This window comes from Nelumbo lutea, chromosome 2 (assembly GCF_056320005.1).
Source record: "Nelumbo lutea isolate HS-2025 chromosome 2, American lotus-T2T, whole genome shotgun sequence".
Classification (NCBI taxonomy): Eukaryota; Viridiplantae; Streptophyta; class Magnoliopsida; order Proteales; family Nelumbonaceae; genus Nelumbo; species Nelumbo lutea.
The window spans coordinates 103,382,217-103,409,449 of record NC_142685.1 but is presented as its reverse complement, the minus strand read 5'-3'; the positions used below and the strand labels follow the sequence as shown (position 1 = coordinate 103,409,449).

The window sequence follows — 27,233 nt, the reverse complement described above, 5'->3', positions numbered from 1 at the left end:
TCCTTGAACTTTGCAAAAAAGCCACTTTTGACCCTAAAGTTTCAAAACGGCCAATTTTGCCCTCAAATTAGGTGAAAAAGGTCATTTTAAAGGAAAAAACAAATAACACGAATAACTTATCATTGCAGTTCAGTATTTTTTAGCCCCACTATATAGGGGGATGAATCCTGACCATGAATTGATACCAAATCCAGCAAGATGCAGGTATCGATAGGTACTGTTATTATGCACTGTTTTATACATGGGGAATAGCTCATCTTATGGGTAGAGTTCTTATGGGTATGATAGAGTTCTTATGGGTAGGATATCCGGAGGGGGGGGGGCTAGTAGACTATGGGGGTTGTCATTCAGAATTCTGCATTGCTCAATTCAAAAGTTATTTGAATAGTTACATGTGGGTCCCATATAAAATTCACACCTATTCACATGTGACGAAGAATAAAAACAAAAATAATCATTTTTATTTAATCATTAATAAATTATTAATGATTAATTATTGATAAAAATAATAATTTTAATATATTATCGGTTAGATTTGTATAGGTGGAAATTTTAAAATAAAACTAAAAATAATCTCTCTTACAATTTAAATAATTTAAAGGAAAAAAAAACTAGGTCCCACTTAAAATTTCCACCTATACAAATCTAACCAAGAATAAAAATAAAATTATTATTTTTTATCAATAATTAATTAGTAATAAATTATTAATGAAATAATGAATTATTAATAATTTATTGTTAATTAATTCTTAAATAACAATAATTATTTTGTTTTTGCTCTTGGTCAAATGTGAATTTTAAGTAAGACTCGCCTATATTTTTCCCCTTAAAATTACTTAAGTTGAAAAAGAAAATTATTTTTTTATTAATAATTAATTATTAAATAAATTATAATTTTTGCTTTTATTCTTGGTAACATATTAGGTGGGAATTTTATGTGAGACCCACATGTAACCTATTCAAATAATTTTTTTATTTGAAAAATACTACATCCGTGAGCTTTAATATTTTATTATTTATCTAATAGAATTGTCAACGGTGTCTTTAATGTCATCTATTTTTGCCTTATATGGCCGTTTTACCATAATTTGAGGGCGAAAATGGTGTTTCAAAACTTTAGGGTCAAAGGTGACAGTTTCACAAAGTCCAAAGGTTGACAGCAAAAAATCCATAATCAGACTACCTCTTTCAATCAATATTCAGTTCTCTTCTTTGCTTCTCTCATTACTCTCTTATCTAATCTAAACACATCAACAAATAAAAGTTAATCAAAGAACAGGAAACTATAGAGCATGAGATATGCTTTTTGTAGGGTAAGACATTATACAACATCTACCACAGCTTGACAACCCCCCCTGAATGAAATCTTCGACAACCTCTAATGTAGGCCCACCCATTTCAGGATACGATTGTGCACATCGCCTCGGCTCTTCTGGAGCATGAGCCCATATTCTTGGTGAGAGCTCCTTTGTAGGGCAAGAGATGCAATTATTTTATGATTAGACACAAATGGCTACAACCAAATAAAAATGGCACCAAATCGTGTTAAATAAATGCTGGGACTTCTCAGACCTATCTAGTAAAAAAACGTAGTGATAACTTCCAGGATTAGGAGAAGAGAGCAACAAATTAGAAGGCTATGGAAGTCATATTTCCTAACATGATGCACAAAAATGTTAAAGAACATGTCCAATTAACCATTTTTTGGTAATATATTCAGACACCGAAATGAGTACCCATTACTAACAAAACCAAAATGAATCCATTTAATTTGAAATCTTTATTGGATTTACGGCTCATTTCCAGTGGGTATATATTTATACTGACAAGTCAAGCACAAGCCTCAGCATGCCAGGTTTGGTGGTGACCACTCGTGGCCTGGTAAGAAAAGGATGCTAAACACCATGAATAAAAATACCTTTTAGCCTGCTCCCTTCGCTTTTACAATCTTTCACCACTAGCAACCAGATGTTAATCTCTGACAGAGATAATGCTGATTTCCATTTTTTATTTTCTCTTACTATTTTGAACAAATAAACCATGCTTTTCCACTCCCCCAATAGTGCCCATGCATCCTCCTCTTAGGTGACTCTGGATCTCCAACCCACAAGAACTCTACCCACAAAACACTACCTCCGTGTATTGAAACATCTTCCCGTGCATAATAACACGCAAGAGGATGAGATGTTCCCTGTGTGGTTTCAATGTTATGTGGGTAGAGTTGTCGTGGGTAGGAAATCCAGACTCCTCTCAGGTAGCAAGTAGCCAAGTAGCGACTAGAGTTGGTTATTCTGGTTGTGGGAGAAGGGAATTGGGACAGTTGGCAAATGTACAGGGTACAACATCAGAAAGCTCCCCACAAAATATCTGGGTTTTCCACTAGGAGAAACATGTACATCAACATTCATTTGAAAACATTTCTTTTGGAATAAATTTGAGACCTAATAGAGGAACAGTTTGATAGAAGATTTTTGCCATGGAAGGTAAGATATCTCTCAAGGTAGGCAAGATTTGACTTATAAAAAGTGTGCTGTTTATCACTTTTATCAATACCAGCAAATGTTGCTAATCAGTTAGAGAAGAAAAAAAACAGGGATTTTCTATGGGAAGGATGCAATGATGAATTTAAGTTCTCCTTGGTGGATTGGTATAAGGTATGTGAACTTAATGTGTGGATTGGAGGTAAAGAGTCTAAGAAGGTGAACACAACACTCACAGGCAAGTGGTTCTGGTGATTTAATGATGAAGAGGTAGTCTTTGGGGGCAAGTGATTTCAGCAAAACATGATTCAAGAAATTTAGGATGGGATTTAGGAGAGGCTAATATGTCCTATCGTTTCACACTGTAGAGAGGAATTTAGAAAGCTTACTGTTAAACAAAAAATATCTCTGGCACCATGTTAACTAACATAAAATATAATAACTCAGGGAGGAAACAAGAAGAAATAGAGAAACATCAAAGGTTTAACGTGGTTCGACTTAGTAGCCTACATCAACAAGAGGGAAGGAAACATATCCACTATGAGAACAAGAGATACAACTCTCTCTCTCTCTCTCTCTCTCTCTCTCTCTCTCTCACACACACACACACACCACACACACACATACACAATCTTTGTCTCTTCCTCAAACCTTAATCACACAACCACTAGCTTAAATAAGCAACAAACTGAAATATATCAGAAATACACCTTTTTCTCACATAAATACATATAGGTCCCCATAACTTATCAATATTACAAATATACCTAAATACAACCAAATACAATATTTCTCTCAACATGCCCTCTCAAACATAAGGTAGAAAAACCAGCTTGAGTTTTGAAGTAAGAATGTTGAAGCAACCTTCATGGAAATAGGTTTACTATTGAAGGAGCAACAACTATGAACCTTGGGATGTTAAAGGGACCTCTGAAGCAACAGTTCACTGATACACCAAGGGAGCTTCACACGTTCACCGACAATGGTATCACCACACCACAAACCAGTACCAACTCACAAACATCCACAACTTGAGGCATCACAAGCCTCTTTTCCAATTCACAAAACCACCACCAACAAACAACCACAACTTAAGGCATCACAACCTCTTTTCCAACTCACAAAATCACAATCACCACAACTTGAGGCATCAAAGCCCCTTTCCCAACCAACCACCAAACAACCACAACTTGAGGCATCAAACCCCCCCCCCTTTTTTTAACCAGCTCACAAACAATTACAACTTGAGGCATCAAAGCCTCTTTTTTCAACTCATAAAACCAAAACAACCACAACTTGAGGCATTACAGCCCCTTTTTCAACTTACAAAACCACCACCAACTCACAAACTACTACTTCATCTTGAGGCTAGTAGTCAATTACTACACGAAGAGATTTCGTAGTAGTTGACTACTATTAGTATCCTGTTCTTAGTAGTCAACTATTACACAAAGAGAGTTTGTAGTAGTCAATTACTACCTCAACTGAACATGAAATAGCAACAACGGAATACCTTCATAGCACCTAGAACACTTTCACGGCAACCGGAACACTTTCACAACAATCGGAACACCTTCACAGCAATCAGAACACCTTCCCAACAACTAAAACAACCTGCACAACAATTGGAACACCTGCTTTGATACCATGTTAAACAACATAAATCAACTAACATAAAATAGAATAGCAACTTGAGGAAACAAGAAATAGAGAAACATCAAGGTTTAACATGGTTCAGCATGGTAACCTACATCCATGGGAGGAGAGGAAACATATCCACTATGAGAACAAGAGATACAACTCTCTCTCTCTCTCTCTCTCTCTCTCTCTCTCTCTCTCTCTCACACACACACACACACGCACATGCGCGTGCAAGCGCACACATACTCTCTTTCTCACTCACTCTTCCACAAACCCTAATCTCACATAACCACTAGCTTAAATAAGCAACAAACCGAAATATATTAGAATTACATAGAAGCACCCTTTTCTCCCATAAATACATATTAGAATTAGATATCATGTTGGAAATGACAACTAACCACTTATGGAGCTGTTTCCTACCTTATTGTTGCACAGAATATTGATATTTGGGTGCTGGGCTATTTTGAGTTGCATAACAGAAATGTAGCATGGAGCCCCCAATTTGGAATAAATCTAATTAAATGGGAGTTTGAAGTGTTGGATAGATCCTACAATTAATTTATAAGGTAGTACCAATGCCAAATGTAAAAGATGAAAGGTGTGGGTTTGGAAAAGTCAGGGACATCCTCTGTTTGATCCGTGATCCTTCCACAACAAGATACATGGGTCAGTAGTTCCACAACAAGATACATGGGTCAGTAGAGGGCACAATCCCCTGGTTTAAAATTTGGCATTTTGGTGCTTATTTGAAGGTTATTTTATTTTCAGTGCACAGTTGTCTTGGAGAAATGCATAACCCCATTTAAAGAGGTATTGCCATTGCTAAGCTGATTGCATGCTTTGTCATATAAACATGGAAGCCATAAATCACATTCTTCTGCACTGCCAGTGGAATGCCAAGATACGAGCCTGCTTTCTAGGAAAATTGAGGTGCAAAACTGCAAACCTGCAAGAGTGCTTTCTAGGATTAGTTGAAGACTTAATAGAGGCTGGCAGTTGCCGGGGCTGAGCAAAAGGAGCAGGATTGTTTGGAGAATGGTACCATTAGCTGCTTTTTAAGCTATATGGGGTATACGTTTATCAAAAAAAAAATTATATGGGGTATAAGGAATGCTCACATTTTTTAATCGAAGATCAGCAATGTAGTTATGGTACCGAGTACTGACAAGGAAATCCACGGGATAAAGAATTCAGAGGTGTAAACTATAGTTCGTTTTTTTACCTTGCTTCTCTGTTTGTTAACAGAAGTAGATGATGCTGTTTATCAATACCTATATGTTCCCTTTGCAGTATTGTACGCCGATTATTATCAACCGACGGACCCGGGGAAAGTTAGAGCCTAAATGGAAAGGCCCCTACGTCATCGAAAAAGTCTACTCAAATGGAGCATACCTGCTCATCACCATGGACGGCGAACGAATCATTCCTCCTACAAATGCTCGATTCCTGAAATAGTACTAGAGGTGGATCTCCTATCATCCACAAAACCTACCCAATTTGCATCAGTGTAAGCCTCAACCTTGAGATGTCCATGGTTGGAGTATAACATTCCTTTGCCCGGGCATCCCTTTAATTAGGCAAGAATTCTATTAACTACCTGCATATGTGAAGTTCTGGGTCTATGCATATACTGACTCACCACACTTACAACATAGGATATATCAGGCCTAGTTAAACACAAGTAGAGAAGCCTACCAACAAGTCTCTGATAAACACTTTTGTTAGGAAGAACGTCTCCATCATCAACACTTAGTTTATGATTGGGATTAGTGGGGGTTTTAATTGGCTTGCACCCCAACTTGCCTACCTCAAGAAGGTCAAGAACATACTTTCTTTGCGAAATGAAGATTCCTTCCTTTGACCTTGTCACTTCAATCCCAAGAAGGTATCTGAGATTCCCGAGGCCTTTGATCTCAATTTCAGAAAAGGAAAGACTTTATCTAGAACACTCCAAAGTTATCATCTCTAGTGGAAATAATATCATCAACATACATTGCCAGAAGAGTCGCTAGGCCATTAACCTTTCTTATAAAAAGAGTATGATCTACTTGTAATTGAGTAAACCCAATTTTAGGAACAGCTTTTCTAAATCTGTCAAACCAAGCCCCAAGAGACTGCCTAAGCCCATAAAGAGATTTCTTTAGATGGCAAACCCTCCCCTCACAATTAGGGAAGCTTACTCCCGGGGAAAGATCCATGTAGGCCTCTTCTCAAAGACCTCCATTAAGGAAGGAATTCTTCACATCCATTTGATATAGAGGCCACAAATAGTGAGTAGCAAGAGACATAATCACTCAAATGGAGTTCATCTTAGCCATAGGTGCAAAAATCTCTTGATAACCAATCCCATATGTTTGGGTATACTCTTTTGCCACCAACCTAGCTTTGTATCTTTTGATTGAGCCATCAACCCGACGCTTAACTGTATACACTCACTTGCAACTCATTGAGACTTACCCTTAGGGAGAGGGACAATTTCCCAGCTTTGGTTCTTTATTAGGGCCTCCATTTCCTGGTTCATAGCATCCCTCCACTATGGGGACTGCACTACCTCTATAACATACGAGGAATAGAAGCAGTAGAAATGGCAGAGATGTAGGTATAGTATAAAGGCGATAGGGCATTAGTGATGGAATAAGCAATACACTTCCTTTTTCCTTTTCGAACTACAATGGAAATATCAAGGTCATCCTGAGAGATATCAAGCTCGGTACTAGAAGGAAAAGGAAATTCATGTTCAAGATTATTCACAGAGTTACCTAGAGTCGAGTGATTAGATTGTTGTGGACCTTCAGCCTCAAGAGCAATCCTTCTTCTACACCTAATGAACCACTACTGTCAAGACCAATGATGAGGAACAGAAGCAGGAATATTGCCGCTACAAGTAGGATGAGGAGAAGACACACTAAGAGTATCCATAGAGGCAAGAACATGAAAAAAATGAAATCCTTAGACAAATACTATTGACTAGAGTGGGGGTCAAAGCACTTGTATCGCTTTGGACAAGAAAGTAACCAAGAAAAACACACTTGAAGGACTTAGGTTCAAGTTTGAGGTGAGGATTCATATCATGAACTAAACAAGTACACCCAAAGACTCAAAGAGGAAGACAAAAAATAGAATCATTAGGGAATAAAAACTAATGAGGGGACTAAAGATGTAAAGTCTATGAAGGAAGCTTATTAATAAGATACACCACAACTTCAACAACATCTCCCCAGAAGCAAGTGGGTACATGCATCTGAAAAAGTAGCCCCTAGCAACTTCAACCAAATGTCTATTTTTTATCTCTACTACACTATTTTGCTGAGGAGTATTGGAACATGAACTCTGGTGAATTGCCCCCTTTATTCAAGAAAGATTTGTAGATGCTTTTCAAAGTACTTCTTAGCATTACCAGACCTTATTATTTTGATATTCTTTTCAAATTGTGTTCCCACCATTTTAAAAAAGTTCTGAACAATGGAGGGGACTTGAACTTCATCTCTGCTCTTTATCAAATATAACCAAGTGTATCTTGAGTAATCATCAATAAACAAGATAAAGTATTTATAGCCACCCATGCAAGGGATAGAATATGGGCCCCAAACATCAGTATGTGTCAAAGTAAAAGCAACATCGCTTTTTCTATTATTTGCAAAATATGTAGTTCTACATTGGTTTGAGAGATGACAAACTTCACATTATAGACTTGAATTGGACACAAACTGACATAAGTTTGGAAACAAAAGCTTAATAGATTTAAAAGACACATGACCAAGACGACAATGCCACAGTTTCAAAAGACTTAGATTCCCATTTTGGCATGACTCAGTCTGGCATAGTAATCCTTGCTCAGAAGCATGATCAAAAAGATAAACTCCATCAGATTCATGCCCAGTTCCAATAATCCTCCCCGTGCTCAGGTCCTAAAAAACACAAATAAAAGGTTTTTGTGCAATTGTGGAACATGAAGAACTAAGCTCAGGGAAAGATTATGAGTGAGCTTAACTTCACCCAAACTAGAAACAGGAGTTTGAGATCCATCAACTACAATGATATTACTTTTTCCCTAAAGCTAGTTTATAAGAGATAAAGTGGGAAGGCATACCGGTCATGTGAGCACTAGCCCCAAAGTCCACAATCCAAGAGCTAGGAGATGAAGACTGACAAACAAAAGCCCTATTTTAGCAAAAGCACTAGAAGGATTACTAGAGCCCATAAAGGTAGAGGACCCAATCTTCTCAAGCTGAGCCAGAAGGCTCATGAGCTTCTCCACCACATTAGAGGAATCATGTGAAGGGGCCTGAACACAAGGAGATAGACAATCAACTCCCCCCAGTAGCAAGATGGGCATTTCCTTTCTTAGATGTTTTAAACTTGTCAAGCTTCAAATGGGGATTCAGCTTCCAACATTAATCCTTAGTGTGTTTTGGTTTGTTGCAATATTCACACACCACTTCATCAGTCTTCTCAATTACGCCTTGTCTGTTAACACTTTGTTTGGGTTTAGAAGACATGTTAGCAGAATGTTCACCAATTACAGTTTGCATCATGGCAGCCCTCCTCTCCACTCTACATTCAAACCTGCCAAGAAGTCAAAAAACTTTGTTCTTCTCAATATATTTATGTATTGTTCACTATCCTCAGGATTCTTCCATTCCAAGGCCTCTAGATGATCCATTTCTTCCCACAGAGATTGTGAGGAAGAGAAGTGCATAGCCACTATCCTCTCCCCCTGACGCATATTGTAAGCTACCCTTTGGGGTTAGTAGACCCAAGCAATGTTCCTTTCCTGGGAATGCGTAGTAGTAACACAATCCCAAATGTCCTTGATAGTGAGGAGAAACTTATAGTTATGGGTAATATGTGGCTACATCAAATAGACCGACCATGACATAACCAGAGAATTATCTTCTTTCCACTTGGCAGACCTGGGATCATTAGGTTTCGACTTTACTTCCTTGCCTATAATGAACACAAGCTAACCTCTTCCTCCAATGGTAAGTTTGGATGATTTGGACCACTCTAGAAAGTTAGTTCCATCACGTTTTATAGTGGTAATCATACCACTTGAAGTATCTACATTACCCAGGAGCACTTTAGAAACGGTCTGTATTTCCTTAGATGATTCCATCTGTCTTCCTGAAGCTACAGAACAGCCCTACAACACTCCAATATCTAACCAGCAAGACCCACTAACACAAGTCAACATGCGGTTGGACACCAACAGGAGGCCAAAACTAAAGTTGGCGGCAATATATGTGGAGAAAATTTCTCTAGAAAATTAACCAAGGTTCAAAAAAATATGAAAGCAATTTCCTGAACTCAGAGAAGAAAAATGACCAAAAATTCCCTAAAAATAGGGTGCGCAAAACTGAACAAGTTTCAAGGGTTCCTGTCGACACTTGTATGGACTGCTGGCATTAGTAGATCTTCCTAGGTTCGAGGGTCAACAGAGGAAGCTCTTCCAAGATCACTTCTCGCTCTGATACTAAGTTGTCAAGTAACAAAATTGAAAGAAAAAGAGAAGAAGATGTTTCAAAAGAGTTGGGTGAGTTACTGTTCACACCCAAAAACAATCTTTATACTATCTAGGAAAATTACATAAATGTCCCTAAGAAGGCACCCAAATACAAAAAGAAATTAAAAAATACATATTCTCAACAATCTTAAACTACAATGATACAACGGAATCAAATACACATTATTTTTGTATTGTAGTGGCAGATGATAAGTGCCCACAACAATTACCATATAGCAAAAATAAACAGCTTCAAGTGTTATAGAGCTTCATAAATCATCTCTAGATTTACAATTACAAAATACAAATCGGAGTATGGTTAATAAAATGGAGAAGATTTCTCTTCACTCTTAGCAAGTATTCTTTGAGACAACAAATTTGGCTCGAGTAAACAAATGTTGCAAATAAAAAACAGATACTTAGCAATTGCAATAAACTCTTCGCAAGGATAAGTTCTGTACCTTGTTTTAATGATCAATTCACTGAAATCCACTGGTTGTATTCATCCATCCTTATTATAAAGGAGCTAGAACTCAAAGAGCCTCCCCCACCATAAGCCTTCAACAAACTATGCTTCAGAAATTCATCATCACAAAACATCAAATATTTCCATGTAGAGAAGCATATACTTGCTTCATTAGTACCTTAGCAACTTCAGATGTGTCAGTAGCACCATCTATACTCCTCAAGCACATTTTAAGATTGCCCCGTTGCATGTAAACAACTGCACCTATAGGCCTGCCATTGTGGACAGAGGACATTAAGATAATGCTACCATATTTGGACTATAAAGTGGTATAAAATGAGGATACCCTTATATGGAACCTTTTAACAGTAGAATAACAATAGAGCAAGAATTTATTTTGGTCAGTTACATAGAGACTTTTATTAAAGATAAGAAAGGCATAGGTCAATGTACAAGATGTACATAGTTATGTAGAGAGTAGAACAAAGAAAAGATCAATTTTGCAGTTCGTACACCCCTGCTCCATGGGGAGGTCCATGCATATGATAATATCAACCCAACAGATATTCACCCCACTTGGATTTCTGTCTTCCTACTCCTTAATGAGCAAGGGTATCTGCCAAAGAATTGGAAGACCTTGGGGTCCAAGAGATTTCTGCTTGTACTCTCTGACATAGGTGTCTAGCTTCCCTAATCATGTCTTAGGGTCTGCAATCCTTTCACTTCACCACTTTAGACAGATTCCCTAATCATGTCTTAGAGTAACCAGCTACATGTATGGTTTCTAAATGGTCCACAAATACTGGACTCCCCTGGGTTACCAAGGCTACGACCATCAAAATTCATTTTGACTCTGTCCACTGGTGAGGGAACCCTCATTGCACTAGTTCGTCTGCCAAGGAAGAGGTCCAAGAAGATGAAGCCATGGTGGACAATCCTCTACAGGTATCATCTATGGAAAAGCATGAAAACTCATCTAGTGTTTTGAGCCAATGAAAACTCTAATTTTAACTAAGCTGATTATATCTTCTCTTGACTGAGATTTATCTTGAGAAAAAAATCTTGCATTTTGTTACTCCCTAATGGTCCATAATAACACAGCCCTAGTGCACCTTCACATCAAACTCCTATAATTAATAAAATAATTTACTATTCATCACATACCCAAGGTTCCAATTTGAATCTGACATTTGAATCCCCTCCGTACAAAACTTACAATTATTTTTTGTAACTTACAGTTTATAAGATTCATGTGATTAGAACATATTCAATTGAGATCTTGTTCACTTACTTTGCCATTTCTTTTCCTTAATTTTTCCTAGGGGCTTTTATTTTAAAATCTTCATTGGAATAAGATATATTTATGTTATTTAAGACCTGTTTAGAAATGCTATCAAGTTCATTTTCCAATCATATATAGGTTAAAAAGCCATTATATGTAGGTTAATGTATTCTCAAGTCAAACTTGATAATATCATCTTATATTTAATGTTTCTAGTGTACAAGTGAGGAACTCTGCTAATTAAGGGCCCATTTGGCACGTCTTTCCACACGGTCTTTCGGCTGTTTACAAGCCGCGAAGACCGATTTTCGGTTTATTTCTGTTTGGCGCGTGGAAGATCTAGCTGCCAAAAGACGGAACGCTGAAAAGACGCAAGAAGCCCATTTTGGGCTGATTTCGGGAAGCTCCAAATGAAGCTTCTCGCGTCTTTTGCGTTTTAATCTCACGCAGAAAGACGCGGGTCTGCCAAGCGTGCTTCGGGCTGCTCAGATCTTCATGCAAAAGCTCAATGCGTCTTTTGCATGTCAGAGCTACCAGAAGATCTTCCCAAAAAGACGCACCAAATGGGCCCCAAGTGAATAAGTTCTGTGGTGCCAAGATATAAATACCAATGTAGACACAATTACAGGAGATGAGGATATGACCCTCTATTTCCTAAAATCCCAGACATAGATACAGGTATTAGTATCCCAACAATAATATTATACCATGCTTTTGTATCTAATTTTCAATCTGTCATTTCTCTAATCCTGTGGAACATATTCCCTGCTGCAATTGTCTCAGTTGTGTAGAACAAACAGTCATCATCATCATCATCCATGCCTTATCCCCACTACATGGGGTCAGCTACATGAATCCTGTTTCTCCAATCCATTCTATTTAAATCCATATCCACTGTTAAATTATTAGTTCTTAAATCACTCCTTACTACTACCCATGTCCTTTTTGGTCCACCCCAAGATCTTCTAGCCCCTTTAGTGTTTAATAAATAACTTCTTGTAACTGGTGTAGTTGGTGGTCTTCTATGCATGTCCCTTGACCATCTTACTCCACTCCCTCTCAATTTATCGCCCCTTCATGGCTAAGTATTCAAAGAGTTTCCAAGGACTCCACCCACGGTAATTATTTATGTTGGGGCTCTTGTTTATTTAATTTTGCAGTCTTTTTGTATTGCCCTTTGCATAGCTTCTCTTCCAAATTTGATCAACTCTATAACATATGCAGATTTTATAATAATATGATTTCTTTTTTTGTTTAATAATTGAAATATGATTTTATTAGCAAAAGGTGAAACTTTCCTCCTTTCTCTATAACTATTTGGCCCATATATGTTAGTTAACACCCAAATGAAACCATTTTTTAACTTTAAGGAGACAGAGTACTTCCCATAAGTTTTTTTTTTTTTTCTTTTGATAAGTAAAGAATCATATTCCATTAATTCAAAGATTGGTTACATAAAAATCCCCTTAGAGAAGCGTGAGGTGCTGCCTCTCTATACAAAAAACACAAAAACTACATCAAAAAGTGCATGACTGTTACAAAACACAAATTACAGTTGCACCCAAAACAATGTTTCCCTGTTTGTCCCTTGTTTTGCCAAGACATCAGCAAATGCTTTAGCTGATCCCCCAACCCACTGTACTGTTACAGACATATTCCTTGTCAACATTTGAATTTCTTTATCTCATTCTTGTAGTCCCGCTTGACATCCTCCGGATTATTTAACCAGTTCACCACTGTCTTAGAGTCCCCTTCAACCAGAAGCTGCTCCACACCCATTTCTTTTGCAAGAATTAGTCCTTGTATTGCAGCTAACAGCTCTGCCCGAATAGAGTTCCCAACACCTAAAGGGCCAGAGTATAGTAAGACAGCCTCTCCAGCCATAAGTTCCACCATTGATTCCACAACATTCTCCCTCTATAAAGCAACCATTCCTCTAGAAGCACCCCATGATGGAGCCAAAGTCCAACACACCCTCTTGACCTCCACACACTTTTCACCCACTTTCTATCTAATTCCGTGAGCTTGGTTTCCTGTAACATCACTATATCAGGCTTCTCTGACCTCTTTTTCTTTTTTTTTCTTTTCTTTTTTTCCTTATTCTTCCTCATCAACTCTCTGTCTTCTGCTACTTCCTCACCAAACTGAGTAAGCCAGCCTTTTCTATTTTGGGGGTTTCCTCTAGTTCATTATTACCCACCCTCTCTAGAATTTCTCTCCTTTCTTCCCCTATCCCCGTCTTGTTTGAGTACTCCCAATCTTCTTCCTTCTGCTTATACTCCAGTAATGTACAGATTTGATCCCAAATTCTCTCCAACTCATCCTCATGCTTCTTTTTTAGGGACAACTCCACCCCCTACTTTTATAGTCACCACTAAGGTTGTAATCAGATTGGATTCCGATTGGATTCAGCAAAATCCAAATCCAACTCCACTTTAATTGAAGACCTTGGATTCGAATTCAAATCCTAGCGGACTCAGACCGGATTCAGATTTAATCCAACTCCACTTTAATTTTTTAAAATATAAAAAATTAAAAACTTAATTACTTTTCACCTTTATATTAATAAAATAATGTAAATATTACTTTTTTATAATTTTAAATATAATTATATAAAATTTATATATTAAAATCAATAAATATTATAATATAATCAGATTGGATGGGGTCAAATCCGAATCCAATCTGATTATTAATTGGATGAAGATTATAAAATCGAATCTGATCTGAATACATAAATACATCATCCAGATTCGAAATAATCAGATCAGGCCTTGGATTTTCGAGTGTCATTGACAGGCCTAGTCACCACTCTCTATCCTTCCACCAACTTCTGGTCTTTCCAATTGGGATGCAGGAGTATCTGTTTCAAGCACAGTACACATATCAGTACAAAAATGAAAAAGACAGGGTTACCTGAGCGATTGGAAACCAAGGGGGTTTACTACAGGAACTGAAGGCCCTGCATCAGAGTTCAGAACCAAACTCGTTCCCCTTTCCTGCGTCTACTGTAGAGGGTTCAAGTTAGAAGTCAAAGCTTTGTTAACTGCTACATCAAACACAGCCTTCCAAGGTTGTTCCTTTTCTGGCATACCAAAAAAAACCTTCCTGGTTTGGTCTTGCCTCTCCAAAGAAGAAACCTGTGCTGGCTGAACTACTGGAGAGGATTCCCTGGTAGGTTGAGGTGTACCCTGAACTACATCCACATTCACTGCCACTATCTTATCCACCAAACGGTCAAGGATACTTGTAGTGCCTTCCCCACCTACCTCCTCCTCGGAGAATAAAAGCTCAGTGCCAAAACTTTCTTCAGCAAGGAAATTCATCAAGCGATTCAAATCAACACTTTCCATGCTTATAGTGTCTTCTTCAGAATCAGTACCGTTTCCTTCTTCATCTGAGCAGAAATCCTTTACAACAACTTGAATAAATAAAATAAAACAGATATGTGTTCTAATGTAATTCAAGAAGAAGAAAGAAAGAAAACAACTAGGCTTCGAAGAGAAGAGGAGAAGAAGAAGAAGAAGAGAAGAGAGAGAAGAAAGAAGAGAAAGAAGAAAAGGGTTCGATTAGACTAATTTGCCGCCCCATTAGATATTATATATATTAGTCTCCTTACAAGAGTAGGAGTTACTCTAATACACCTACTTAAAATAAAAGGTAGATAAACAAAGATAAACAAGGCCCAGCCGGCCCAACTGTAATAAGAGGAAATAAAAATAAATAAGTGTGGGGATGGAACCACACACTAGGAGCTATTAACTATCTCTACACTCCCCCTCAAGTTGGGAGTAGATATTTGTCATTCCCAACTTGCGTAAATCTGTCTCCAGCTTGATTTTTGTGACTGCTTTAGTAAAGAGATCAGTTAATTGCATGTCTAATGCAATGTGAGGAAGGCACACTTCTTAAGATGCAACTTGCTCTTTGATAAAATGTCTGTCTACCTCGATATGCTTAGTCTTGTCATGCTGTATTGGGTTGTGGACAATATAAATTGCAGTTTAATTATCACAATACAGCATCAGAGGCTTCTCATAATCAACTTCCAACTCATTAAGCAAGGATTTCAACCATAACACTTGTGCAACACCATTGGCCATGGATCTATGTTCAGATTCTGCACTGGAGTGAGCAACAACATTTTGTTTCTTGCTTCTCCAAGAAACAAGATTTCCCCCCACAAATGCACAATACCCAGAGGTAGACCTCCTGTCATCAACACATCCAGCCCAATCCGCATTTGTATATACTTTCTATTTTCATGTGACCACTATTCTTGAAGAGTATGCCCCTCCCTGGGTATCTCTTCAAATAAGAAAGTATCATTTCTACTGCAAGGAGGTGAGTAGTCCTAGGAGAATGCATGTATTGACTAACGACACTGACAGCATATGAAATATCTAGTCGGGTTAGGCAAAGATAAAGAAGTTTCCCAACCAGCCTTTGATACATAGCCCTGTCCTCGAGAAGTTCTCCACTTTCTGCACTTATTTTATGGTTCAGCTCAATGGGTGTGTCAACAGGCGCCATTCCTAACTTTCCAGTTTCTTCCAATAAGTCAAGAACATACTTTCTTTGAGAGATAAAAATGCCATGCTTAGATCGAGCTACCTCAATTCCCAGAAAATAGTGCAATTCCCCTAAGTTCTTCACTTCAAATTCCTTGTAAATATGTTGTTTAAGAGATTCAATCTCACTAATATCACTTCTTATTATCACAATGTCATCCACATAGACAGCAAGTAAGGTCAGGGAAGAGTCTGTCTTCTTAAAGAAGAGAGTGTGATCTGGTTGAGCATGTATGTAACCAGAAAAATTGGCCCCTATTCACCCCTTGCTTAGCTAGTAGGTCTGCCAGCCCATTTGCCGATCTTCTCTCCCACTGAACTCTGACTGTTATATTAGAAGTTAGCCATTTGAATCTTCTCAACTCCCTCCTGAAAGGCCAAGCCACTGTTCGATTCTTTCAGCCACCCTATTACCACTTTGGAGTCTCCTTCTATGACCAGATTTCAGAGGTTCATCTCTTTAGCAATTTGAGCCCCCTGTACAACAGTTTGGACCTCTGCACTAACTGCATCCCCCACTCCAATTGAACCGGAGAATAAAGCCACTATCTGGCCCTCTGCATTCCTGAATACTCCCCCAATCCCAGAGGGCCCAGGATTACCAAGGCTACTTCCATCAAAGTTTAGTTTTGTGAAACTTTCTTCAGAGGCTTCCAAGCTATAACAGGTTTGTCCTTAACCAAAGAAGCTTTAGCAACTAATTCCCAGTTTCTCTATATGTCATCAAAGTAGAAAAGTGAAAAAAGTTCATAGCTTTAGCCCAGTCAATAGCCCTAAACAACAGACATTCCCACACAGAATCCTCATCCCTTTCTTTATCATTAAAAATTCTGTTATTTCTTTCCTCCCAAACTGTCCAAACTAAAGCAGCCCTAACACACCTCCATAAGGCTCTCCCTCTTTTCTTGGGCCACCTAAAAGTTGTAGGGTCAAAAATCCCCCCGACTTGCAAAGGCCTCCTCCACCTGCACCCGAAAAGACCAAAGACCTTTTCCCAAAGATTCATAACAACAAAAGGGTAGGAAATTAGCAGGTGGAAACAGCTCTCTCCATTTGCTTTGCAAAGGAAACACCAATTTGGGGAGATACAAAGGTAGGGTCTTTTCTTTTGAAGGTTATACAAGGTGTTTAATTTCCCAAGGGAGACTTCCCAACTTCCCCACATTATTTACACTGTCTACTAAATAATCCGCATTATTCATGCATTTCATTTTTTTCAAACATTTAAACAGTGTTATAACATGCAATTCAGAGTATCATCTATTTTTGTAAAGCAATGCAAAGCATATAGAATGCACATTTACTAATGATGTTTTTTGGTAATAAAGAAAAAAATATTAAAGAAGAAGAAAATACAAGGTGATAAGACATCACCGACAAAAGTTCAAAACCCAACACCAACACCCCTGTAGAGAACACTGATGTGGGCCCCACAGCTATGGTCCCACTTGTTTGTGGGGTAGAATGTGTTCTAGTCATCCTAGGGTTAGCTGGTGGTCAATCAGTTATTTCAGTTGTTATTTATTTCAGTTATATTTTTGTTCTATTTGTTATGTAAACACTAAGGGTAGATCTGTCCTTTCCATGTAAGGAGCATAACCTATAAATACTAAATAGAAGTGGCGGCAGCAGAACATTCAGATTTTGTCCCTCCTTTCAACCCTTTGTGTTCTACAGTTCTCTCTTCTCTTCCTCCTCTACTTTTTCCTTCTATTTTCAAACCTGAAATCTATTAGAGTTCAAGGTTGATAGCAGTCTTGATCTTCTACATGGTATCAGAGCAAGGTTAGGGTTTCTCATGTGAGTCTAGTCCAACCGACCACATGAGAACCATCTAGGGCTGGAACTGAGAAAGTAGAGTTCGTTGACTGATTCTTAGAGATCGCCTGAGGGTTTAGCAGCTGTTGAAGACTTGCCACGGTTGCAAAGTGTTGGTGATCAGGAAGAATCAGAGAAGACTAGGGTTCGGGTAACCTTGGAAGGCAGCGAACAGCATTCTCTTCATATCAAATCATTCTCCAAACTGTATTCAGATCTTTTTGGGGGTTTCGAACTCTTTTGAGGAGTGAAAACTGTACGGACTGTTGCTGTTGTGTTTGCTAATTGGTTTTAGATCAGACTTATACTGGTTTCATGCACATATACCGTGAATACAGATTAGTTCTATACTGATTTTTTATTGTGATTGATAGTCCAAGTGTTGTTCTTCGATTGTAGTAACCCTAATTTTTGAGACTACTGCTTCTTGAACAAAATGGAGTTTAAAAATCAGGCAGAAGACAATTCTGGGAACAACAGTTATGGTAGTGTTTCTGAGACAGGTTTTCAGATTACAACCGTAAGATTTGATGGATCAAACTATTTGGAATGGGCCCAATCAGCCATGATGGCTATTGGGGGAAGGGGTAAATTAGGGTATCTCTTGGGAGATGTGAAAGAACCTTCCAAGGGAGACCCCATGTATACCAAGCAGGTCCAAGAAAACTACTTGGTTATGACATGGCTATGTAATTCTATGCAGCCTCATATCAGCCGAAATTACTTGTGGGCAAAGACAGCCAAGGAGATATGGGATGTTATGAAAGAAACTTATTCCCAACCCCTTAATGTTACCAGCTTATGAATTGAAATGTGAAGTGAACACTCTTAAACAAGGAGAGAAACCGGTTTCGTTCTACTTCTCTACCTTGAAGTCCCTGTGGCATGAGATTGATCACTTAGAGACTTGAGTGGGAGAGTCCCAAAGATGCACAAACCCATAGAAAGCAAGTCGAGACAAACAAGGTGTTTGAGTTTCTGGCAGGTCTGAATTCAGAGTATGATATTGTGCGGCAACAAATATTGACCAGAGATAGTGTGACTCTCTCCCAGGCATACTCCTTAGTGCATAGTGAAGAGACCAGGAGGAAAGTCATGATGCAACCTCAACCTCTTACACCAGCCCTTGTAGTTGTTAAACCCAAATTAGGAGGTGATTCAGAAAGGGACAGGAAGAAGGAAGATAAAAGAGATGTGGTATGTGAACATTGTAAGAAACCCAAACACACAAAAGAAACATGTTGGAAACTGCATCCTCATTTGGTCCCGACAAAGTTGAGAAGCAAGAAGGGTAATGCTCATGTGGCCGTGAACACTGATTCAGCATCCTCGTCTAGCACAAGAGGCACACCTTTAGAGACCTTAGCTGCAGTTCGGGCTGCTTTAATATAGCTAGAAAAGGAAGTTGGAAACTCAGCTCAGCCACTACAGTCACCATCATCCCCTGCTACATCTGCTTTCGCACATTCAGGTACTCGAGCCTCAGCCTACCATGCCTCAGCTCCAAGTACTACTGAACCCTGTTGGGTAATAGATTCAGGTGCATCCGACCATATGACTAGCTTGCCTTCATTGTTTACCACTTATCATTTGTCTTCTGGTAGGGATAAAGTATCTATTGTTGATGGTTCTCTTGTCCCCATTTCTGGCAAAGGTGACATCAAGCTATCGGATACTATCTCCTTGTCTTCTGTCTTGCATGTTCCTAAGCTTGATACTAACCTTCTTTCAGTTAGTAGTATTACCAAACATATGAACTGCTCAGTAACTTTCTTCCCTGACCGATGTGTTTTTCAAGACTTGGAGACGAAGAAGGTGATTGGGACTGGCCGTGAGACAAATGGGATCTATCTGCTCGGGGAGAGTTCCCGTCAAGAAGAGTCAGTGGATAAGAAGTCACTTGTTTCTCAGATTGTGAGTCAAGTTATGCTTTGGCATAACCAATTGGGTCATTTGTCTTTTCAATCCTTAAAGAATCTGTTTCCTACTTTGTTTGAATCTGTTGAGTTGTCCCGGTTGAAATGTGAAAGTTGTGAGTTTGCTAAACATTGTAGAAATTATTCATTGAGTAATAAAAGGAGTAATAGTTCTTTTTATATTGTGCATATTGATGTTTGGGGGCCATATCGCATCCCTTCTATGGGTGAGTACAGATATTTTTTGTTATTTGTTGATGACCATGCTCGGTTTTCTTGGGTTTATCTTATGCGTTCACAAGATGAGGTTCCCGCACTGATCCAAAACTTCCACCAAATGATCCTAACCTAGTTTGATGCCAAGATCAAAGTTCTTAGATCTGATAATGCAAAGGAATACTTTGCTAAGCCATTGGCATCTTACCTTCTTAATCATGGGGTTATCCACCAGAGCACTTGCCCTCATACACCTCAGCAGAATGGGGTTGCAGAAAGGAAGAATGGGCACATCTTGGAGGTGGCTAGAAGTATTATGTTTACCTCCAATGTCCCTATTTGCTTCTGAGGTGATGCTATCCACACGGCGGTATATCTTATTAATCGGGTCCCTTCCCGGGTTCTTGATATGAAATCTCCTTTTTCCCTTCTATACCCAAATGAGGAGTTGTTTACTGTTCCCCTTAAAACATTTGGTTGTACCTGTTTTGTTCAGCTTCTCGGACCCCATCACTCCAAATTCGACCCAAAGGCCTCCAAATGCATCTTTCTTGGTTATGCACAAACTCAAAAGGGTTATTGCTGCTATGATCCTGTCTCAGGGAAGAAGTTTGTCTCCATGGATGTCACTTTCTTTGAGGAGACACCCTATTATTTTGGGTTTCTCCTCAAGGGGAGAGCAGTGAGAGTGGGGATTTGAGTCCTTTTCTTCAGGGGGAGCGCAGTGAGGGTAGGGTTAATACTTTTGGGGTTGTTCCTTTACCTATTCCATTGGGTGATGAGGGCTGCAATAGTGAGGGTGGTAAGAGGGATCAGAAGTTGAGAGTCTATCACAGGCAATGCAGGTAGGTTGATCCCGATCATCAGCAATCCATGCCAACTCCAACCTCTTCTGCGGCTCCAAGTCCAGGTATTACAGTCCTAGGGCCCACATAGACTCCTTCCACTTTTGCCACTTCACCTCCTACAGACGACTTTGACCTTCCCGCTATCGTCCGTAAAGGGAAACGGCATTGTACCACATCTACAGCCCACTGCATTTCCCAGTTTTTATCTTATGATCGCCTATCTCCCTCCTACAGGTCCTATTTTACTTTCGTTGCCAATGTCCCTATTCCAAGAATAGTGCAAGAAGCCATATCAGTCTCGGAGTGGAAAGGTGTAAATGCAAGTTGAAATGGATGCCCTGTTGAAAAATAATACATGGGAGCTAGTTGATCTGCCCAAAGGAAAGAAACCAATTGGATGTAGATGGGTATTTACTGTGAAGCACAATGTGGATGGCTCTATTGAGAAGTACAAAGCTCGGCTAGTTGCAAAAGGGTTCACCTAGACTTATGATATAGATTACTTGGAGACCTTTGCCCCGGTAACCAAGATGACCACCATTCAAGTTCTATTATCTCTTGCAACAAGCCACACTTGGCCTTTGTACCAAATGGACGTTAAAAATGCTTTTCTAAATGGAGACCTGCAGGTAGAGGTTTACATGCGGTTGCCTCCTGGATTTTATGATACAGAGACAGGTAAGAAGGTATGCCGGCTCAATAAGGCATTGTATGGTTTGAAGCAGTCACCTAGAGCTTGGTTTGATAGATTCAGACTAGCCATTGGGAAGTTCGGTTATGTACAGGCCCAGTCAGATCATACATTGTTCATCAAGAGGGTGGAGTCCTCTCTGACACTACTTGCAGTATATGTTGATGATATTGTGGTCACAGGAAATGATAGCCATGAGATTGAGTCCCTCAAACAGCTCTTTCATCAAGAGTTTGAGGTGAAAGATCTTGGTGCACTACAGTATTTTTTGGGTATTGAGGTTGCTAGATCTAAACAGGGGATCTTTGTCTCTCAGAGGAAATATGTTCTAGATCTGTTGGCAAAAACTAGAAAGTTAGGTGTCAAGCCTGCGGATACACCCATTGAACAGAACCACAGGATTAGTGCAGAGAGTGGGGAGCCTCTTGAAGACAAAGTTATGTTCCAGCGATTAGTGGGAAAGCTCCTATATCTCTGCCTCACTCGGCCAGATATCAGCTATGCAGTTAGTGTTGTCAGTCAGTACATGCATTCTCCTAGAACCATGCATCTTCTTGCAGCAGAAAGAATATTAGCATACTTGAAGAGATGCTCGGGTAGAGGTATACTGTTCAAGAACAATGACCACATGAAGGTGGAGGTCTATACGGATGCCGATTGGGCTGAGGGTGTTGATGACAGAAGGTCTACCTCTGGATATTGTGCCCTTGTGGGAGGTAATCTTGTCTCTTGGAGGAGTAAAAAACAGAGTGTTGTCTCCCGATCTAGTGCTGAAGCTTAATATAGGTCAATGGCTGAAATTCTATGGCTAAAATCACTACTTGAGAAGTTGGGTATTGAGTATGAGAAACCCCTGATGTTGTATTGTTATAATCAAGCAGCTATTAATATAGTGCACAATCCGGTGCAGCATAACAGAACTAAACATATTGAAGTTGATCAACATTTTGTACGAGAGAGGGTCTCATCACAAGAAGTGTGTCTCCCGTACATCACATCCAACATGCAACTAGCAGATATCCTCATCAAAGTTGTACCAAGGAAGAAGTTAGAGGAGGATCTATCCAAGTTGGGAATGATAAACATTTATTCCCAACTTGAGGAGGAGTGTAGAGAACACTGATGTGGGCCCCACAGCTATGGTCTCACTGTGTTCGTGGGGTAGAATGTGTTCTATTCATCCTAGGGTTAGCTGGTGGTCAGTCAGTTATTTCAGTTTTATTTTTGTTCTATTTGTTATGTAAATACTAAGGGCAGATCTGTCATTTCCATGTAATGAGCATAACCTATAAATACTACATAGAAGTGGTGGCGGCAGAACATTCAGATTCTGTCCCTCCTTTCAACCCTTTGTGTTCTACAGTTCTCTCTTCTCTTCCTCTTCTCTTCTCTTCTCTACTTTTTCCTTCTAATTTCAAACCTGAAATCTATTAGGGTTCAAGGCTGATAGCAGTCTTGAACTTCTACAACCCCAATATCCTCCAACCCCTTTTACTACATATTTTTTCTTCCCCAAACCTTACAAACAAAAACAAAACTCACTGCCAAAGAACAATAAACTACAAAGCTCAAAAAATCCCCCCTTAAGATCCCACACCAGCACCAACCCTAACAACTTTCACTATTCAATCCTCCCCCTTAAAGCTTTTATTCATTCAAAGGATATCTCTCTTCCAATCCCTGGAACATTTTTCTCGCAAATCCTTCCTATCCTATAAAGGATAACCCCAATATGTTGGGTGAACTATGCCCATTGCCACTCCAAATATTGGGTTAGCATTTAGACATCGGCAGTTTACAGCCAACGCATCTGACAAACCAGAAAATTACCAATAAAAGAAAAAGGTTGGACTGTCTAGAACACCTTTTGTGAATAAAAAATTACCTTAAACCAGCTGCAGCACTACGTATGCTAAGTGCCTTGCCAATTTCATCACTTAAGTCAGCATTTCCATCAGCTCTAACCCCCTAAAAACAAAAAACAAAAGAAAAATATACAAGGATCAAGATTCTTCAGGTACTCCAAAATGAAAAAGGCCAATGGTTTCTCAAGAATTTAAGAAACAAGGTCCATGTACTATTCCTAATATTTGATGTGGCAAGATGCATTTAGTAAGCGGAAAAGCAAATTATAGACCCTACATTTAGGACAGATCTGCAAGAAAATAGATAAATACCACTTTTCCCATATCATTAATGTGATTCATATATGTCAATTGGTTATCAATCCGTTTGGATTACAAAGACAACCACTAAACCTGGAAGCAGTCAACAACAAAGGTAGAGACAACAATTTAACACTTAATGGGAAAGCGAATGATACCAGACATTCTCCATAGAAACCTTTACCAAGACGAACTTTGAAAGTTTTATCTAACAACTTATTTGCTGCATCCTGCCGGGAGGAAATATAAGACTTTCCCTTTGCAATTAGAGACGTCGAATCGATCTCTAGCAACTGCTAAGAAAGAAAGTTTGCACCAAGTTGAAGAATGAAGATATTCAGATTCCAAATTTGGAACAAGAGATAAATGCTGACAAAAAAACACAATTATATACATGAGAGTTTCTATTTATCCTATTTCTTTTTTTGGCAATAACATGTAATTTCTAATACATGAAATGGCAAATGATGTAGCCAGAAGTATCCAAAATATGATAGTTATTGTTGGACGTGATTTGATTAGCCATGTGTATGGTAAAATAATTCTAATTTATTTTTTTGGTAAGTAATCAAGAAAATTTGTTAATAATGAAGAGTGTATAAAAAGACCCACAGTCCAAAGCTTTACAGCAAAACCAACCTCTACACCCAAAGCATGAGACTGACCTATGAAGTAAATCTCTTTGATTTAGACCTTGAACACTTTAAAAATTAAGAGTCCAGTCCATTAAGAGATGACAAACATCAGCACAAAGACCCACTAAAGGCCTCCGAAAGTTTTAAAGCTCTTCTACTTTTTCTCCTTCCAAACAGCCCAACATATGGCATGTAGAACCATAGACTAGAAAATAGCAACCCAAAATCCAACCGAGCCATAAGGCCATGACATAATTGCTTCCAACAATGTAGAATCTGATAGAGAAAGCAAGAGACTTCTCAAAGGAGGTCACTGGACAAAAGAATAAACAAATAATACACTGAACCCCCATAAAATCTCTACATATAGCTCATCCACATACTCCTCTTATTCAAGTTGTTTATGGTTAGGTATTTGTCAAGAAAAAACAACCACATAAAGGCTTCCAGACAATGAAACAATCTTCTCCCCAAAATACAATTGGAATCAGATGTTTCAGTAGTACCTCTGTCGAGAGCAATATAAAAAGACCAAACTTCAATTTTCAAATTAGGCTCCTCCCTCCACCAGAGTTGTTCCTCAAATCTGGATATATAAGAACTTGCTCGAGCTTCTAAAGGAGAATGTATTCTGTGATTTCTCCTTTTAACAAAGGTCCTCCAAAAAGATGATTTCAAGTAACTATGCTCCCTAAACTGGTGAAGAAATCAAGAAATCTGAGATGTTCCTTCCAACTTAGGTGGAGACCATACAAAGCCTTACATGAGGAGAGTAAAGCTACTAAAATGACTCTACATCTTTCACAAATATAAACATGGAGCTATCACCCAACTCTAGATTCAGTCAAGGGGTTTATTTACCATAAATGTTCATTATGCTTTTCCAGTGGCTTAGGCTTACACCATAGGGAAGTGACATCCTAGATGCCCAACCATTAGTAGATTCCTGTATTCAATAGCTATTGCTCTTTCCCAGAGAATCAATTCCTCCCAAGGAATCTTTAGATCCATTTCCTCAGGAGGGCCTTGTCCATAGCATCCATTCTACAGAAACCAAGCCCATCTAACTACATTGGCTGACAAACATAATTCCATTTGACCAGTTGTATTAGAAAGGAAGAGGGTAAATGTTGCATATGTTGGAACTTCAGTATAAGAAAACAAAATGGGTTCTCTAAGCCTGTGAAAAAGAATGGATGGGATTACAAGTTTGAAAAGTATGTTAAGTTAGTAGGTGAGTTGTTAGGACGTTAGTTTCTTGCTATGGAAAGTTCCATGTATTTATTGGGGTGTATGTTCTATTTAAAAGAGTACACAGACACTCCGGCTATATTGGATAGTCAAAGTCAAAGTGTATATGGATTTTTTTTGGTATAAAGTGCATGTGGAAGGTTTAGCCAGAAGATCGATAAAAAAAGAGAATAAGAGAAAAAAATCTGCATACAATGATCGATGTCAAGACAGATGTCAAATTCTTTCAATGTAATCATCAAGCCTAAAGGAGTAAAGGGTAATACTATTACTCTATCTAATGTGTCATTAACCATAAAGTAATAATTCATTCGAACAACTACAATTGGCTAATCACGGGAAAACATGCTCAAGTGGCTGAACCTGATCAAACAGATAAGGATTGGTGATGCAATTCAATTTTGACCGCCATTCATCAAGTCCTATGTTAAACGCTTTAATGTCCAGTAGGCTCCAACTGCGAAGATCTCCATCCTCCATATACTTCAGGACCATCTCCAAACGATCTCTAATTTCATGGTTTACTAGGTTCTTGACCTCTCCCTGTTTCAAACAAAGAAAGCCTCATTAGCCTAAGAGCCTTTAATTTTAAGTTTTTAACCACCCCAAAAGAAAATCAATGCCTTGTTGAATTTGAATGGAATAAATCATTTCCACTTACACATGGAAGTTTCTTCTCTGCGAGTTTAGTAGAGAAGTAATTATACACACTAGTAGAGCTACTCTTCTCAACATCAATATTAAACGTCAGGTTCTCTGGAGAATCTTCAGCTGGAGGAATCTTGGGAAGTGAAGATTTACGGTGATCAAACACTATCACCCTAAATGAAGCAACAATAATCGAATAAGCCAAACCACATTCCATACATATTATTCCATCAAAATCAGAAGCTTATCTAAAGGAAATTTTAAATAGATCAAACACAATAAGAGGGAAATGCAAAATAAGCTCACCGGTTCATAAATTGAGAAAGCTCGAGAGCAAATCCTTTGGGTCCAACAAAATCGAGGAGATAACAAGTCTCAAGACCCTCGACAAGGAGATCATCAACCCTGAGAGGCTCGACGGATGAGAAAGGCAAGATGAGGCAAGGGAGGTTGAGACGAGAATGATAGAGATGGGCGAAGAGAGCCGAGAAAGCACCAGAGAAGGAGGGGTAGTTGTATAGAACGAGATTGGAGATCTTCTCATCAGAAGCTCTTGACAGAGCATCCAGTGCCGCCTGTGAACGAAAAGGTCGAGTTCCAAAAATTAGAGCTGCAGGAATGCTCTTCCATTGTCGGGAAACGAGAGACAAACCCATGAAATGATGATTAGACGAAAAACGTTCTCACTGTAGGAGCACCAAAATCTCCTCAGCTTCACTATTGTTATAGAGCTCAATATTCAGCAAATTCTTCCTTTTAATAAAAACCAAATCGTTTGCTTCAGGGTTCAAATTCTGTAATATGATGGAGGAAACAGTCTTCTTCCGTCAAGAAGACTGTTGTATAAAATCACGGCGAGTCCACACGAGAAAGGGAACCGGTTGGCATAGTGCTCCTGAAAACGACGGAAACAGTCTTCTTCCTCCACTCCTGCGATATTTGCTTTCACCCGGATTGGCGGGAAACGCAACTTTTATGAACAAAGCGGTATTCGAATGTCGAGACTCGAGAGTGAAAGCCCTAGAACTCTTGCCAATCATAGAAACATCCACCAAGCTTTAGTAGTTAATTCATTACCAAAAAAAAAAAAAAAAGCTAG

General features: G+C 38.9%; 1 protein-coding gene across 2 annotated transcripts; it reads right to left on the bottom strand.

The window, feature by feature from the left end:
• Positions 1 to 3,000: 3,000 nt before the first annotated feature.
• LOC148872430 (heat shock protein) lies at positions 3,001 to 27,233 on the bottom strand. 2 transcript variants are annotated; one of them, XM_088967262.1, is made up of 8 exons: positions 26,441 to 27,233; positions 26,148 to 26,307; positions 25,850 to 26,029; positions 23,759 to 23,893; positions 23,321 to 23,403; positions 10,272 to 10,365; positions 10,089 to 10,185; positions 3,001 to 4,114 (listed from the first exon to the last, which is right to left on the bottom strand). In XM_088967262.1, the coding sequence occupies exons 1-7, from the start codon at positions 26,788 to 26,790 to the stop codon at positions 10,102 to 10,104; spliced, it is 1,086 nt and encodes a 361-aa protein (XP_088823388.1). In that variant the 5' UTR covers positions 26,791 to 27,233; the 3' UTR covers positions 3,001 to 4,114; positions 10,089 to 10,101. The 2 variants fall into 2 exon arrangements, with proteins under 2 accessions (XP_088823388.1, XP_088823387.1); XM_088967261.1 differs by having other exon boundaries at positions 3,001 to 4,094.